Consider the following 15,571-nt stretch of genomic DNA (forward strand, 5'->3'; position numbering starts at 1 on the left):
GGACAATGCCAGGCTTGCCTTGTCTATTTTTAAATCCATATTCATTCTTTTGTGGTTTAGGTGTGCAGCAGCTGCATTTTCTGTAGGAACAAGGGTTTGTTACAACTCTGGGCACGAAACCCCAGTGTCCCCTGAAAACTGAAATGTCTTCTAGGCTTGTTCTTTACCTAAAGCCTTGACTAAGATCTTCTCCTGGCATGTTTCAGCTAGGGACTTACCAAAAACAAACAAGTAAACCAAGGTGTTGGTAGTGTTGCAGTTCACAAATAACTACATTGGTCTTAAAGGAGAAATATACAGATATATTTATTTTTATAAGTAGAAAAATTAAGTATAAAGTTCCTGTAGAACTACTCTTTGCCAGATCAAACATATCAATCATTAAATCATTTCCCATACTAGCAGAAATGCACACAGCATCTTTTGTTTGTAGGAAAATCACTTTTCAAAGGATATGAATTTTGACATTGCACAGCTGAACAGCTGCTCATTTCTTTTTTCTCTAGTGCCTTGGCCACCACTGCTTTTCCAAGAACTCTTTTAGGGAAAGACAGGGGAGAGCTCAATTTTAGATTAAAACATGTAGGTTTTTTTGAAAGCCTTCCCCAAAGACCTATCAAAAGCACCACCCAGTAACAATCCAGTGGGTAGTTCTCTTGCCTTGGGAAGGAGCTCTCTTTAAAGCCCAACTAATTCGTTAGAAGGGATTATAGGATTAAAGAGCTCCTAAGGGCTAGAGACCCACTTCTACAAGACAGTAATTGTTTATTTCAAGGCTAGTGATGCTGCAGCTTTCATGGGTCTCACAGTTAGTACATCCAGAGACGCAGAGAAGGCTGATCAGCTCCCCAGACACCCACTCAGGGAATCCACAAATGGTTTTGGTACAAGAAAATTCCCTATTAAGTTAATTAGTTTTACGTATGGAAAGTTCAGATTAAGAAGAGGACATTGCTTTGACGTTGTTCTGCAGGCAGTCACCACTCATGAAATGATCTTCACTTCAGGCTTGGACTCTTCCAAGGCTCTCAGTTCATCATCCACTTCAGAACTCCACAAAATGTCATACAAACTACACCAAAACAAAAAGGCAAGCGAGATTTAGTGAGCATCCTCCTGTTAAGGGAAGAGTCAGAGGCACAACTGGCCAGGATGGGAAGGTCATATGCCAGGCAGGGTCCTTCTAGCTTTAAGAGCAGCCAAAAATTGGCTTTACAGCCCAGGACCCCCTTAGTCCCTGACCAGCAGCAGCCTCCCACCTCTGCCAGGGCTGCTACCACCATCACTCACATTAACTGCTGCACATTGCAGCTGGGCTTCTTCAAGGCTTCGCAGATCTTCCTGATGCCTTCATCTTCCAGAGGGTTGTAGCTGAGGTCCAGCTCAGTGAGGCACTGCTTGGTGGCCATGACGGTGGCGAGGGTGGCACAGCAGCCTGCTGTCAGGTCACAGTTCCCCAGCCTGCAGGGAGAGGAGGGAGAGGCCAGCACAGTGAGCCCTGGCTCCAGGAAACCCTGCCCACACCCGGGCAGCAGGTGTGGACATCCCCAACATGGACCAGAGATCCTGGCAAAGATGGCATCTCTGAGACATCAGCAGGGGCTGCCACAGAGACAGCTGCCCTCGTGGTGACTGCTGAACACCTCAAAGGCCTCCCTAAAGCACAACAGTGTGTGGCTATGGGCACAGGAGGAACCCACTGAAGTTAGTCCCAAATTCACCATCATGCATCATCTTCTCTTATCACTATACTTGAGACTTGCAACCACCTCTCTAAAGAGGGCAACTGAGCCCTCTCAGCTGATGACCAAGTAGCTTTAAGTGGTCAAAAGACACTTTCTGGGACACACTTGTAAGTCTTACTGATGTCTCCCATGACCCATCTGCTTCACTCACTCACTGTGAATTCAGGCATCAGAGCACAGCTCCAGCTTCTGTCCAACAGCATGGAGAGAACAAGCACTGAGCATCACACAGCCCAGAGGTGGGCCCAGCTGGGAAGGGAACAGGCTCATGGGGAAGGCAAATCCCACCCCAGGGCTGGAGGTGATGCTCCAGCTGGCTGCCTGCTCCTTCTAGTGAGGCTGGACCAGCACTTGTGCTGGCACCCATAAGGACCATGCAAGTAGAAGACAAAGGGTGAATTCAGATAGCAAGAGAGAAGACAACTTCTGAGAGTGCAGCTTACCAGAGGGACTGGATGTTGCAGTTGGGGTGCATCAGCCCTTCACACAGGAGCTCCACACCTGCATCTCCCAGCTTGTTCTCACCTATGTGCAGTACTTTCAGGTGCTTGTTGGTGCTGAGGGCAGAGCTGACAGCCTTGCAGCAAGCAGCAGTGAGCCCACACTCCCTAACCCTGCAAGGCAAAAGTGAGAGATCTAGGTGGGTCACCTAGAGACTATCAGGCACCGTTCACTTCTTTACATTTATTTAACAGGAGCCCAGACAGTGGGAACAGAGGAACCAGGGCTTTCCTGCAATCACTGTACTCCTCTCAATGTCTGTCTGCTCAGTCCTTTCTAGGCAGCACCTCTCCCACTCTTTATGTGGGATGTCTGTCTTGGAGCATGCACCTAGGAAAGGCACCTGGCCAAGAAGCACAGGAACAAGCAAGGATGAAGTGTGCTGCTCTAACAGTCACTGGTGGCTCCACTGTGCACTCCTGAGGCACCCCATTGACTTCCAGGCCACCAGGGCAAGAACTCAGCTAGGGGCAGGAGCTGAATCTGCAATGTAGGAAAATTCAGGTTCTAAGTGAAAGAACAAATTTCCCCTCCTAGACCATCCTAGCCTAAAAGGTAAGACAGTTAACAGGACAGGATGATGAGAATTGTTTAATGTCACTAGAGCTTTCTTTTGTCTCATTAGTGAGAGAGTTTAGCTCCAGTGGAGAACCTGAGATATCTGATCACAGCACTCATTTTGCTATTTCATCAGGCCTTTCAGACTTCAAAAGTCTCTTAACTGTCATTTGCTGCATGATAAAACAATTAATTAGAAGCTCTGCAAGTGATGCTTGGTCTCCTTTCCATTGTAACAGGATAACTGTGATGGGGCACATCTTCAAAGTGTCTGAGTTTAGAAATACAAATCCTTTTAAATCTTTAACTCTAGAAAAGACCTTTTTAACTCTATAAATCCATTCAAAAACAACCAGCAGGAGTTGGTTATGGAACCATCACAACTGAGGATCTATGTGGGTGGGCATTACTTCACCTTACATCGTTCTTCAGTGAGGCCTCCAAAGAAGGCAGTAGATATGTGAAACTTGACAGCAGCTCACCATAGCTCCTGAAGTTTAGATTTGGGATCCTTGAGTGCCTGACAGAGCATTTCCATCCCTGAGTCTCTCAGGTTATTGTCTATCAGACTGATCTCTGTGAGGGTCTCCTTTGTACTGATGAGTCTGGAGAGATCTTTACAGCTAGCACTTGTGAGATCACAATCCCATAACCTGCAGGGAAGAACAAAATGTTATTTTCTCCCAAGAATGACTGAGATTAGAAAACAGAGTCCTGTTTTAGTATTCTGAATTTCTGGTTACAATGTCTTATTTTCTTGTATCCTTTCATACATCATACCACACAGCTTTCTCCTTTCCTTACTTTCCACTTGCTGCACCAAAAGTTCTGCTTGTAACACACAAAAAAAGAAACAGAAATATGCAATTCTAGTAGACAGCTAACTCAACTGGAAGCCAAGACAATGCCATCAGAAACTTCAATTTGCCCTCTCACCAGAATTTGATCCAAGCAATTTCAGTGTGGTCCTACTTGTTCATAGTGTTCTCCACCCAGTTTTTGGGAATTAACTGATTTGCAGCTGAGACTTTTTTTTTTATCATAAAGGGTAAATGAAAAATTTCCCACTTTGGAGCAAACCAGCAGCACAACCTAAACCTCAGAGGCTGCAGAAGGGATATAAGAAACCTCTGCCCACCCTTACCACAACTTCTGGATTTTGCAGCTAGGATGCATCAGTCCCTGGCACAGCAGAGCCAGACCGGAGTCCCCGATCTTGTTGTCCCCCACAGAAAGATCCATCAGAGATGACTTGTTCCTGAGAACAGCACTAATGTCCGTACAGCTGTCGCTGGTAATGCCACAGTTCTCCAGGCTGCAGGAAAAAGCACAGGTGGAGTTGCTGCTCCAGACTCACCCGTGTTAGATACACCCCAATACCCCAGGTCAGACTGAGAAGGGTCCTTGCTGCAAACCAGTGCAGCTCAGCCAGGCACTGCTACATCCTGCAAGGTTAAGAGAAGATACAGATATCCAAGATGGGAGTCTGGGTGAGGCAACACGCTGCTTCTGCATTTCATGAGGCTGCAGGGCACTTTGACCCAGCCATTCATATGCATTAATGCAAGGATGATTCTTGCCAAACTTCCCTTTTTATCAGTTATCCTTTTTAAGAGGAACTTTTGGCAGCATCACACAGTGAGTCCCTGCTGAGCCAACCCCTGCTGAACCTCAGGGGCAAGATAAAATGAATTGTGCTTTTCCCAGAAAGCCCTTCATGGGCTTTACCACAGAAATGAGGCCAAACCCAGCACCTTTGTTTTGAAGCAAAAAAGGGCTCTGAATAATTATACTCAACAGGCTGGTAATTCCAGTTTAAGAACTAGAGCCACTGAGGGTGATTGTTCCTCTGCTCTGAGACACAGGTGAGCAGTCTCCCTTAGTAAGTGGTGGTTTAACCTGGAGTGCCAAAAACCCCAAAACTGAAAGCCCCAGACCTTTATGTGCAGTTTCCAGTCACATAAATCTGAGTCAGCCAAAAACCTGGCCTACATTTCAAGCACTCCTTACAATTTTTCCTGTCTATGGATGGGGTGACTAGCAGCAGCACTAGCTGCCATTGGAGATGAGCAGCTCTTCCTTACTGTAGTAGCTCCAGGTTGCAGCTTGCCTCCACCAGGCCCCGGCACAGCTGCTTCACAGCTGTATCTCCCAGTGTGTTGTTGCTCAGGCTGAGCTCCTTCAGGGTGGGCTTGCTTTGCAGAGCAGCATTGAGAGCTTCCACAATATCAGCTGTGAGTTCACAGTACTCCAGCCTGCAAGAAGAAAAGAAGTCTAGGCAAAAAGACAACCCTCCTTACACATCCTGCTACCAAGAACAATCAGCTGAGCCTGGTGTGTGTTAGCCAGGGCAGAAAACGTGCCAATATGAGTTGAGATCAGGCAATGCATAAACCAGACATAACTGTAAGCTTTTAACAGCATCTCTCTGCTCATTTCAGGAAGCATTAATTCTTAAACTAGATCCCAGAGGACCCTAGCAAGACCAATTGTTACACTAGGCCTCCACTGAATCAGTGTACAGGCAGCCTGGAGCACAGGGCTGAGCTCTGCACTGCAACACCATCAAGAGCCTCAACTCTGGGCCTGCCCAGGGGGAGCTGGGGGCTGCAAATACACCCAGGTCCTGCTCAGTCATGAAATAAGGACCAAGGGCAGCAGAATCTGATGTTTCCTGGGCATCTGAGAGGTCTTGCATTTACAGCCACCACTGCCAGAAGGGCTAAACAAAGCCTATGGGAACAGACACCTGACTTCTAAACCCACAAGATCCGCCTGCATGAATAAATATGACAATTTCAGGTAAAACAAGAACATATCCACACCTGGCAGCAAAACTCCTGCTTGTGTCAAGGGAAAAGCAAGCATGTATGATGACTGAAAAAGCCCAGTGACTACTTACTGCAGCTTCTGCAGCTTACAGCTGGGGTTCATCATGCCTTGGCACAGCACCTTCACTCCAGCAGTTCCCAGCCTGTTATCCCCTACATGCAGCTCTGTCAGGGATGGCTGGGCACTGAGGACGGAGCGCAGGGTCTCACAGCTGGCACTCGTCAGGTTGCAGTTTTGCAGCCTGCAGGAGAGAGGGAAATGCACTCAGAATTACAGAGGTTCTTCTCAGAGAGCTTTATCTGCTGAAGTTGGAGCTCAGAAAGGACAACACAGCTCTGATGGTGTGCAAGTGGTTTGTCCAGGTTAGTACCATTATTTTGCAGGTGTGCCATAATATTTTATCTACTACACCTATGCCATAAACAATAGCTTGCATGCTTCCTTCAGAGTAATCACTCCTACAGCATCTCCAGCAGAATAAGGATTCACCCTAAACCACTTATGGAAGTGGTTTAAATATCAGGAGGCTGACCCCAGAGATAAAGCAAAGGCATCTTATGATTTCTTGCCCCCTCTAGAAATGTGATCCAGAGTTGGTAGAAGTTAAAATCTCATCCAACCATGGATATAATTTAGTTTAATGGTATAGTACAAGAAAGATCTGTGAAGTTGATCCTTCAGCACTCAGGCTTGGAGACGCAGCATAGGAACTGTGCTGATATTGCTATGGGTTGTTTATAGAATTATTGGGTAAGACTTTGGAGCAATAGAGAGATGTTGTACAGGGAGGTTTGACTTGAGTTTGCTTGCTCTTTTAATTCCTCTTATTCATTCCTCTTTATATTCCTCTTCCTTTTATTTCCTTTTTATATGATTTCTCTTTTATTTAAGGCACCTTATCACAATACCAAAAATGGACAATGTTTTTCTACAGAACTGAAAACCCCAGGCTGTTACTTGAGCATATGGAGAAATCTAAAGCCTAGGGCAAACTCTCTGAAAATTTACTTAAGTCTTCCAGTACAGAGTACCACAGTTACTTCTTGAAGGTCCATCACAGAGATGCAGTTTCATCAGCTTCACAGTCAACTTTCTTCCTATTTGCCTGATTCCTCATTGCAGGCGGCACAGGGACTTCAATACCTGAACCAAAAGTCATATTATTCTTACAAGTTTGTGTTTTGAGGATCCCAGATTCCTCTTGGGAGCTGGAGGAGTCCTGTACCCTGCAGAAGAGATGCTGAACAGAGAAGGCAGAAGCCCTCTTTGAGGGCTTCTGAGGAGCAGAGGCAGCAGCCACTGGCTCTGACTACAGCTCTTGCACCAGGGTTGCTGAGGGAAGCCTGCTAATGCTATAATGTGGTGGGGTGCCTCCATAAAATGCCTCCCAGAGCCAGGGAACCCTCCAGTTTGCTGCATTCTGAGGATCGCTGAAGGATGACAGATCCTGGGCTGGCACCCCCACCGCCTGAGGTTCAGCCTCAAAGGCACCTGATGTGAGTCCTTCATTGAATTTGAGGGGAATTTTCCACAGGTGAGCACCTTGTACATTCTCCTTTAGGTTTGTGTGCTTGTGAGTGGGAATATACTGTACCAAGTGGACTGTGACTGTTACTGTCCTAGATTATTAAGTACTTTGGACATGTAAGTTAGGCCTGTGCATTATAGTAAATTCTATATGAACCTTTGTTAAATTGTTTAACCCAAGCTATTAATGAAGTGCTGTTAAGTTTAAGTGCTGTTAAAACTTTAAGGCCTAAAGTATTGGTCCAGTTCAGAACTCAGTTTAGCAAAGATTCTGAACCTTGAAATTCAAAAGGACTGTCTTCTTTAGTCACCTTTTCCTGTCCTCACCCTTCCCCCTTCTCCCAGCCTCCATGTAGATAATTCTGCAGTTGACATTGGTTATTGACTTTAGATTTTTGTTTGCTTTTTCTCTATGTGCTTTAACCATCTAGTAAGTAGTAGAGTGAACCTTGTCAACAAATTGTTGTGCTTTCACTTTTATAGTAAACCTGCCTTTGATTCTTTAAGAGACCTCAAAACACTCATCTGTGACAGTATGATAGAGCAAGACAATCAGGGGAGCTTTACCATAACTTCTGTAGGCTACAGCTTGGGGTCAGCAACCCTTTACAAAGGTATTCAACACCTTCATCTCCCAGCTCATTGTTGTTCAGCTTCAGCTCTGTGAGGGATGGATTTGTATTGATGATGGAAGAGAGATCCTCGCAGTTACTGCTGGAGAGATTGCAGTCATCCAACCTGAAAGACAAGGACAGAAGGAGCACTTTAGTCCTCAGAGTTGCTCTGCTCTCCTGGGCTGGAGCACTGCTCATGAAAGCAGAGTGGGCAGTGCTCCTGCACTTCCTGGGATGCCTCCATAGTATGTGCAGAACCAAGATGTGTTCTGGGCTGCACCACAGGATGGGCTGGAGGGCAGCTTCCCAAGCCTTGCTCCTCCTCTGTGCTGCACAAAAGTGGGCACAAATCATCCTCCTACAGCTGGAGGAAGCACCTCCACTAAAACAGTGACAGTGACAAACCACCTGCCAGCTTACAGGTGTCAGACTGGTTCTGCACTGAGAACTGCAGCCAGCCCAGAGACACTCAGCAGCAGGTTGGTGTCTTGCAGGTGAGTCATGCTGGTTTGCACCATCTCCCTCCAGCAGGAATCTCAGCACACAAACCCTGAGTTTGCAGTTTGGCAGCAGCTTCCCCCATGGGATATGAGCATTCTTCTAGGTGCTACTGAATGGATGAGGATGAATTTAATTGAAAGGAGAGCCAAGGAAAGGAGCACAGGACAGCCAGGGGAGGTATAGAGGGAGGCAGAAAAGAACAGAGCAAAAAGAAGGTGTCATTGAGAACCATACAGTCCCAGGCACAGCCACAGCCAGGAGTGCCAAAATTTGCTTGGTCATTTCTCCTTACACAACAGTAGGAAACTGAGGCTCTATGAGGGTTCTCCTTCCCTCCCCCAGCAAGAAGACATGGATTCCAATGGGATCATGCTCAACACTGATGAAACAACCCCTGCAGCAGTCAGCCTTATCCACTGCCTCTGGAGCAGCCCGGCCTCTGCCAGGAGACAACCATCCCACTGCTTTCTGCCACCCAAGGCAGGCCTTGGGAAGTCAAGGCCAGGCCCACGAAGCTTTGCCTGCTTTGCAAAACAAAAGGAAGTTGCCCTCACCAAATCCAATGCCCTCCGAGGCACTGCTGGCATGAAGTGGCCCATCCTCTCCAGCCCCAGCAGGATGATGCCATCCCATGAAGTGTGAGTTCCCAAACAGCAGAGGGGAAAGATTGCAGTAGCAACTCTTCTGGGCCCTGTCCTACACCTTAGACCCCAGGAGATGGTTCCCTCTCACTGTTTGCTCAACAAACAAGGCTGGTACTTCTGAAGATCAAGTGCAGAATTAAAAGCTGATGGCACACGGCTTGTACCTGACTACTGAAGCCAAAATCACTTGACAGCATCAAGCCTGCAACCCAAAGAGTGTGCAACCCAATAAGCACAGAGAGATGTCTTCCCCCTCTTGAGAGGCAAAGGCAGAATAACCAAAATGGTGGTCAAATATTTAAATCACATTACCTAGCTGAGCCCTATGGCACACCAAGAAACAGGGCAACATTACTTCATAACAAAGGATATTTATCTGTAGTTGATAAAGCTTTGCAAGAGGATGGGGATTTATCCACCCTTTAAATTAACTTTCTGGACAAAAATAGGTAGACTCATTCCTGTTGCTGTGCAATTTCTAAGTTCCAGGTCAAACAGTTCTGAAGATGAAAAGCACAGGAGAGAAATGCAACAGTTCTTACTCAAAAGAGAGAATACACAACACTTTACTTACCTGATGGTTTTGCAGGATTTCATTGTGGTCAGAAGTTCAGCCCATCTAGATGGGCTCATCTCTTCACACTGGATGTCAAGCTCCATTTTGACAGCTGAGATAAGACCTGAAAATTAAAACAAGATAAAATCACCTTTTTTTTTTTAATTGACTGAGAAGCAACGATGTTCTTCAATCCCCCCCAGCTCTCAGCCATGAGCCATACTGTGCAAAGGGGACAGATTATAATTTTCCAAAACCTGCAAACACCAGTACAAGGTCAGGAGAGTTGGTTTTGTCTGGGACTTGGGAAGGCCTTCCTCTGAGAGGAAAAAAGCACAGGAATCCTCAAGAGATACGGCAAAAGCCTGTTATCTGGAGGCTGCTTGTATGAGAATAAGACATTCCCCTTCCCCCTCCAAGGGAGCTTAACCAGAACGAGCTTTATAGAGACACTGGTGCTGCTCACTACTGCACTGCTGAGCCACACAGACACCCATTCCACCAGCATGGCACACCTGACCCACTGTGGACCCTCAAGCTGTACTTAAAACTGGGGTATTTTTGAGGGAATTTGGGTGAATGAGGATGATGAGCATGAGAACTGCCTGGGCTCAAATTAAAAATCCTGCTGGACATGTGTCTGTATGTGAGAAGTGGAACTTGCATGGATGGGAGAAGTGTTCCTCCACAAATTGATATCCAAGGTTTGAAAGACCACTCTGGTTGGGCAAATCCAAGTACAGACAAGCTGCTAAGCAGATTTTTTTTTTTTTTTTGTCTGCAAACTGCATTTCTGAAGTGATGTAAACAGAGTGCTGTGCAGAACAGCTCCAGACAAACGTGCACAAAAGCATGCCAAGGCTGAGCCCTAGGTTTACTCTACAAGGGATGGGGTTAAAGAAGGCAGCGCTGTAGTAGGTGACAAAATGCAGCCTTGGTCGGCTGGTTTGCCCAGCATGACTCAGACTACGGAGCATGAAAAAGAAATAATCCCTGAGCTATCCCATCGGAATGTGAGCTGCAGGCAGTTCCCATCGTCTTCCCTCCTCGCAGTCCCCTCGTGCCGCCGTAACATCGCAGGGATCCCAAAGCGGCGTTTCCCGGCGGCCGGCCCGGTGCCAGCGCTGCCGTCAGGTCGCGCCCACAACAAACGCGGCACCCACGTGGGGCGGGGCGGGGCGGCCTCGGCAGCGGCGGCCGGACCGGGACACGGGGCCAGCGGCACCGGGACCTCGGGACGCGCTCGGCCGCTGCCCTTCCCTTCCCAACGCGAGCGCTGCCGGGAATCGCGGCCCACGGCCTCCGTGGGATCGCACCACAGCCCCACGTGTCGCGGGGTGATGGGGATCGGGGCCAGCGGCGACACGCGAGGGGACAGTGGCAGCCGGACTGTCACAGCCCTCCCTCCCCGCGTCGCTCGGGCACTCTCCCGTTCTACCCCTGCCCCCATCGACACAGAGTTCTTCCCCCGGCCCCGAGTTCTGCACCTTCCTGCGAGCCAAGGGGGGATCCTGTTCGGTCCTATCCCGGGGCACCGCCGCCACCGCCCCTGCCCGGTTCCCCCCGCGCCGCCGCCTCCCGCACCGCCAGCAGCGCTTCTCCCTCCCAGGCTTTCTGCCCTGCCTGCTCCCCCCGGCCCGGCCCGGCCCGGCTCCCCAGCTCCTACCGCCGTGCCGCCACCGCGCAGCTGCCGCCGGCTCCGGCCCGGCTCCGCCTCGTATCGCGGCGGGGAGGAGCAGGATCTGTCCCTCCTCCCCTTTTTCCCTTTCTTCCCCCTTTTCCGCTTTCTCTCCCTTTTTCTTACTCTTTTCCTTCCGTTTCCCCCCTCTCCCTTTTTTCCTGCCCTCTCTGACACTTAACGCTTTTTACCCTCTCTTTTCCATTTGTCTTTCCCTTTAATTTTTCCTGACTTCTCCCTGCTTCCCTCTCCCCCTCTTTTCTGACCTTCTTTCCCTCTTTCCCCTTCTTTCTTTCCCCCTCTACTCTCCTTTATCTGTTTCCTTCATATCTCCTTCCTTCCTTTTTCCTCACTTCTTTTTTTTCTTTTTCCCTTTTTACTTTCTGTTTTCCTCTCATTTCCTCCCATTTCCTTCCTTCCTTCCTTCCTTCCTTCCTTCCTTCCTTCCTTCCTTCCTTCCTTCCTTCCTTCCTTCCTTCCTTCCTTCCTTCCTTCCTTCCTTCCTTCCTTCCTTCCTTCCTTCCTTCCTTCCTTCCTTCCTTCCTTCCTTCCTTCCTTCCGACACTTCCTTCCGACACTTCCTTCCGACACTTCCTTCCGACACTTCCTTCCGACACTTCCTTCCGACACTTCCTTCCGACACTTCCTTCCGACACTTCCTTCCTTCCGACACTTCCTTCCTTCCGACACTTCCTTCCTTCCGACACTTCCTTCCTTCCGACACTTCCTTCCTTCCTTCCGACACTTCCTTCCTTCCTTCCGACCCTTCCTTCCTTCCGACACTTCCTTCCTTCCTTCCTTCCTTCCTTCCTTCCTTCCTTCCTTCCTTCCTTCCTTCCTTCCGACACTTCCGACACTTCCGACACTTCCTTCCGACACTTCCTTCCGACACTTCCTTCCTTCCTTCCTTCCTTCCTTCCTTCCTTCCTTCCTTCCTTCCTTCCTTCCTTCCTTCCTTCCTTCCTTCCTTCCTTCCTTCCTTCCTTCCTTCCTTCCGACACTTCCGACACTTCCGACACTTCCGACACTTCCGACACTTCCTTCCGACACTTCCTTCCTTCCTTCCTTCCTTCCTTCCTTCCTTCCTTCCTTCCTTCCTTCCTTCCTTCCTTCCTTCCTTCCTTCCTTCCTTCCTTCCTTCCTTCCTTCCTTCCTTCCTTCCTTCCTTCCTTCCTTCCTTCCTTCCTTCCTTCCTTCCTTCCTTCCTTCCTTCCTTCCTTCCTTCCTTTTTCTACCCTCCTTTTTTCTGCTATCTCTCCTCTTACTCTGAATTTCCTCTTTTTCATCTCACCAGCTTCTCTATTTTTGTCCTCTTTTCCTCCCTTTCCTTTTACTCCTATCTCCTGTTGCCCTTTTTTCCACATCCACCCTGGTCTCCCTGATGCTCTTTCCGCTGAGCAGGAGCACTGGGATACACAGGAAACAAGGCAGGAGAAGGAGAAATCCCTATAATGAGGGGATGCATACAGGGTGGGAGTATCAAACATAAAATGAGGCAGTGTACCAACCACTGCTGTGTGCCGGGACCTGCAGCAAGATGGGAATGCAGGCAGGTCACCCAGGGCAGAGGCACCGGGGCAAGGTCTCTGCTAGGGGAGACGGGACTTCCCCAGGGAGCCCAGAGCTAGGAATTGTGTGAACTGGAAACAAAAATATCCTCAGTGGTCTCCCTGACTTCCAGTTTACAGACAGCTGTGCCTGGGGGCCAGCTCGGAGGGCCTGCGAAGTGCCTGCTCCCTATCCCTGTCACCAGTCCTATCCAGGACGCGTTCCCTCCTTAGTGCAACACGCCGGGCAGGGAGCTGCACGTCGCTGGCACAAAGGCCCCTCTCTCTTTCTGAGCTCTTTGGAACGGAGCTGTGACAGCAGTGGAGGATGGGCGGCCCGGGCCTGTGCTGTGGCAGGCCTGCTGCCCTGCCGGGCTGTCCCCGTGTCACCGCCCCCAGCCGACCCCAGTGACCAGCGGCTGTCCCCACAGCCGCCCCAGGCAGGGCGAGGGTGGCAGCGCTTGCTCAGGGCTGGAAGGCATTCGTCATCCCTTGGCTCCCTTCCTCCTCCGCCTGCCGGCTACTCCCTGCCTCCCTCCCTATTGTTCCCCGGTAGTTTTAGCCCCGGTAAAAGCTCATTCAGATTTTCACAAGACGGAACAAAGAAAGGTTTTGAAGTGCCGAGAGGCACTAGGCAACACCCCGACTTGCCCTTCTCCCTCCACTCCCAAAATCTCAGCATCTCCCCCAGATTTTTCTTCCTACCAATACCCTCTTCCCATAACCCTGGCTCACACAACAGTTCAACTAAGCTCAACCAGCTGTTCCCCACAAAGCACGGCTTTAAAATGGTTCCGTGCTCCTCCCCGGGCAGCAGGAGGGAAAGTTTCGGGAGTTTCAGAGCCGCCTTTGCCGCTGGTACGTACCTTGCTGTTGTCGGTTCTGTGCGGGAGCGAGGGGGCCGAGCTGGCGCCTTCCTGCTGCCGTTACCACGCAACCTCTGCTGTCGTACACACGGTGCCTGCTAGAGGGAGGGAACCAGTTTTGGGCTCTGACGGCTTTTTTCCTCCCGTGGCAGCTCTTCAGGGCCTTGCAGAGCAAGCGCTGTGCACACAATTGTGTCTGGCTTGTGATGAAGCAAATGTCGCAAAAAGCTCCTGATGATGACAGAGGCAGCTTTTACTTCTCACACCGGATCATGTGGCCACTCGCCATTGTTTAGCCCAGAGCAAGGGAGTAGTTGCCACTGAAGGATCCATCCGAAAATGAGGCCACAGCAGTGTTGAAGTGTGGGTAGAGATGATGGAGTTTGTGTAGTCTCTCCATTCTCCAGGCAAGCCTGTCCTGCCAGGCCTAGGAGTGATGCTGAGCACATTACTGCCTACCTGTCACCTTACCTGGGGGTTCTGCATCCCTCTTCCCAGCAGGGGCTGGGACACAGGCAGCTCCCTGCTTCTGCTCAAGCTGAATGCTCACACTGCCTGAAAGGGTCCCTTGGGCACAGCCCTGGTTGTGTCTCCCTAAAACTGCCCCTCAGCAGCAAGCCTGGACCTCACTCCTATACCTCCGTCTCCTAAATTCCCACTGGTTCTTCTCCTCCTCAAGGAAAACCCTGCCATCACTCCAGCTGCATTGCACAATAGCTGTGGCTTGAGGTAACCTGCCTTCTTCCCCCATTCTCAGTGGTGTGATGATGAATTAATGTTTCAATAGCCATCAAATGATCCAGCAGCAGGACAGATTTGTCTTTCCCTCCTGTAGCTGCAGATGCTGACAGAGATGGTGGTAGAGTGATGACCTGGGAAACAGAGCCTTTGTTGAGCCACAGGAGAAACACTAGAGGCTCTCCCTCCAGCTGCTTTTATTACCCTTCTTCTGGAGGAGATGGGAACCAATCACCAGGAGAGCCCAATGAGCAAAAACCCACCTTTCTCAGTGCCCAGAAGAGAGTTGAAAGCCAAAGAATTCACCTCTTCCCTATTCCCTCTCAGGGAAATCCACACAAAGAATTTGCTAGAACAGTCCTTGTGCTTCTGGGTCTGACCTGAAACCTGATGAAGCACGGGCAAGATCTTGGGGATGGCCTGACCTCCTGGCTTTGGTGTTTGTTGGATGCTCCCTGGCAAGAAATGAAGGGGATGCTGAGGCTGGTGCAGGATGTCTCTGCCCTTTTTGCTTGGCACGATGGTTTCAGGAAGACCACCAGTGTTAGGAAAAAAGTTTATGCTGACAGGAGATCTCCCAGTCAATCAGGCAATTTGGAGTCGATGCCTGTCATTCAGCCCAGCAGCAAAGGTGTCATTGCCTATCCAGCCACTGCTGGCATCTCTCTGCTCTTGGTTCCCGCTTCACTGCACTTATCAGGAGTATCTAAAGGCCAAAGTCTAGTGTTTGTTAGAGATTTCAGAGAGGTTCATGTCACGTGGGCCTTCTGTAGACCTCCTGCCCTGGGCAAAGCACCCAATACACTCTGGTCTGTGTTGGTGAAATATTAGATTTATAGGCCAAACAGCCATGCCAAAAGGTTATGTGCTTCTGTCTCCCTGTCAACCCTTTGGCTGCCCTCACTGTAGGGACAACAAAAAGCATTTCTGGAAAAATCTATTGCCCTTTTTACAGCAAGCAGGACAGGCCATCCTGCTCATCGAGATACACACAGATCCAGAGGAAATGATACAAAATGGGGCTGAGAAAGCCAACAGCAAACACCAGTAAGAAATACCTGTGTGTGTGTTGCCACAGAAACAGTGGAAGACTCCTGGCATGGAACCATGTGGTTATTTGTACAGACTCAGGCTGATTCCTTAAAGATGCCTTCAGGAGTGTGGCAGTGACATCTGCCCTGTGTTCCCCTCTTTATCACAGTTTCCCATTATCCTTTCTGAGTTCATTCAAATTTATCTCCTCTTTTTTTAGATCCTCTCCCTC

The 15,571-nt window shown here is 49.3% G+C and overlaps 1 protein-coding gene across 2 annotated transcripts; it reads right to left on the reverse strand.

Annotated features, from left to right (window-relative positions):
• Positions 1-281: 281 nt before the first annotated feature.
• On the reverse strand, positions 282-13,663 carry RNH1 (ribonuclease/angiogenin inhibitor 1). Of its 2 annotated transcripts, none has more exons than XM_058026556.1 (10): positions 13,570-13,663; positions 9,497-9,602; positions 7,731-7,901; positions 5,707-5,877; positions 4,889-5,059; positions 3,949-4,119; positions 3,287-3,457; positions 2,189-2,359; positions 1,291-1,461; positions 282-1,072 (listed from the first exon to the last, which is right to left on the reverse strand). In XM_058026556.1, exons 2-10 carry the CDS (start codon positions 9,580-9,582, stop codon positions 985-987), a joined length of 1,371 nt encoding a protein of 456 aa, XP_057882539.1. In that variant the 5' UTR covers positions 9,583-9,602; positions 13,570-13,663; the 3' UTR covers positions 282-984. The 2 variants fall into 2 exon arrangements, with proteins under 2 accessions (XP_057882539.1, XP_057882540.1); XM_058026557.1 differs by lacking the exon at positions 13,570-13,663 and adding an exon at positions 11,145-11,190.
• Positions 13,664-15,571: the final 1,908 nt, after the last annotated feature.

This window comes from Melospiza georgiana, chromosome 6, assembly GCF_028018845.1.
Source record: "Melospiza georgiana isolate bMelGeo1 chromosome 6, bMelGeo1.pri, whole genome shotgun sequence".
Taxonomy (NCBI): domain Eukaryota; kingdom Metazoa; phylum Chordata; class Aves; order Passeriformes; family Passerellidae; genus Melospiza; species Melospiza georgiana.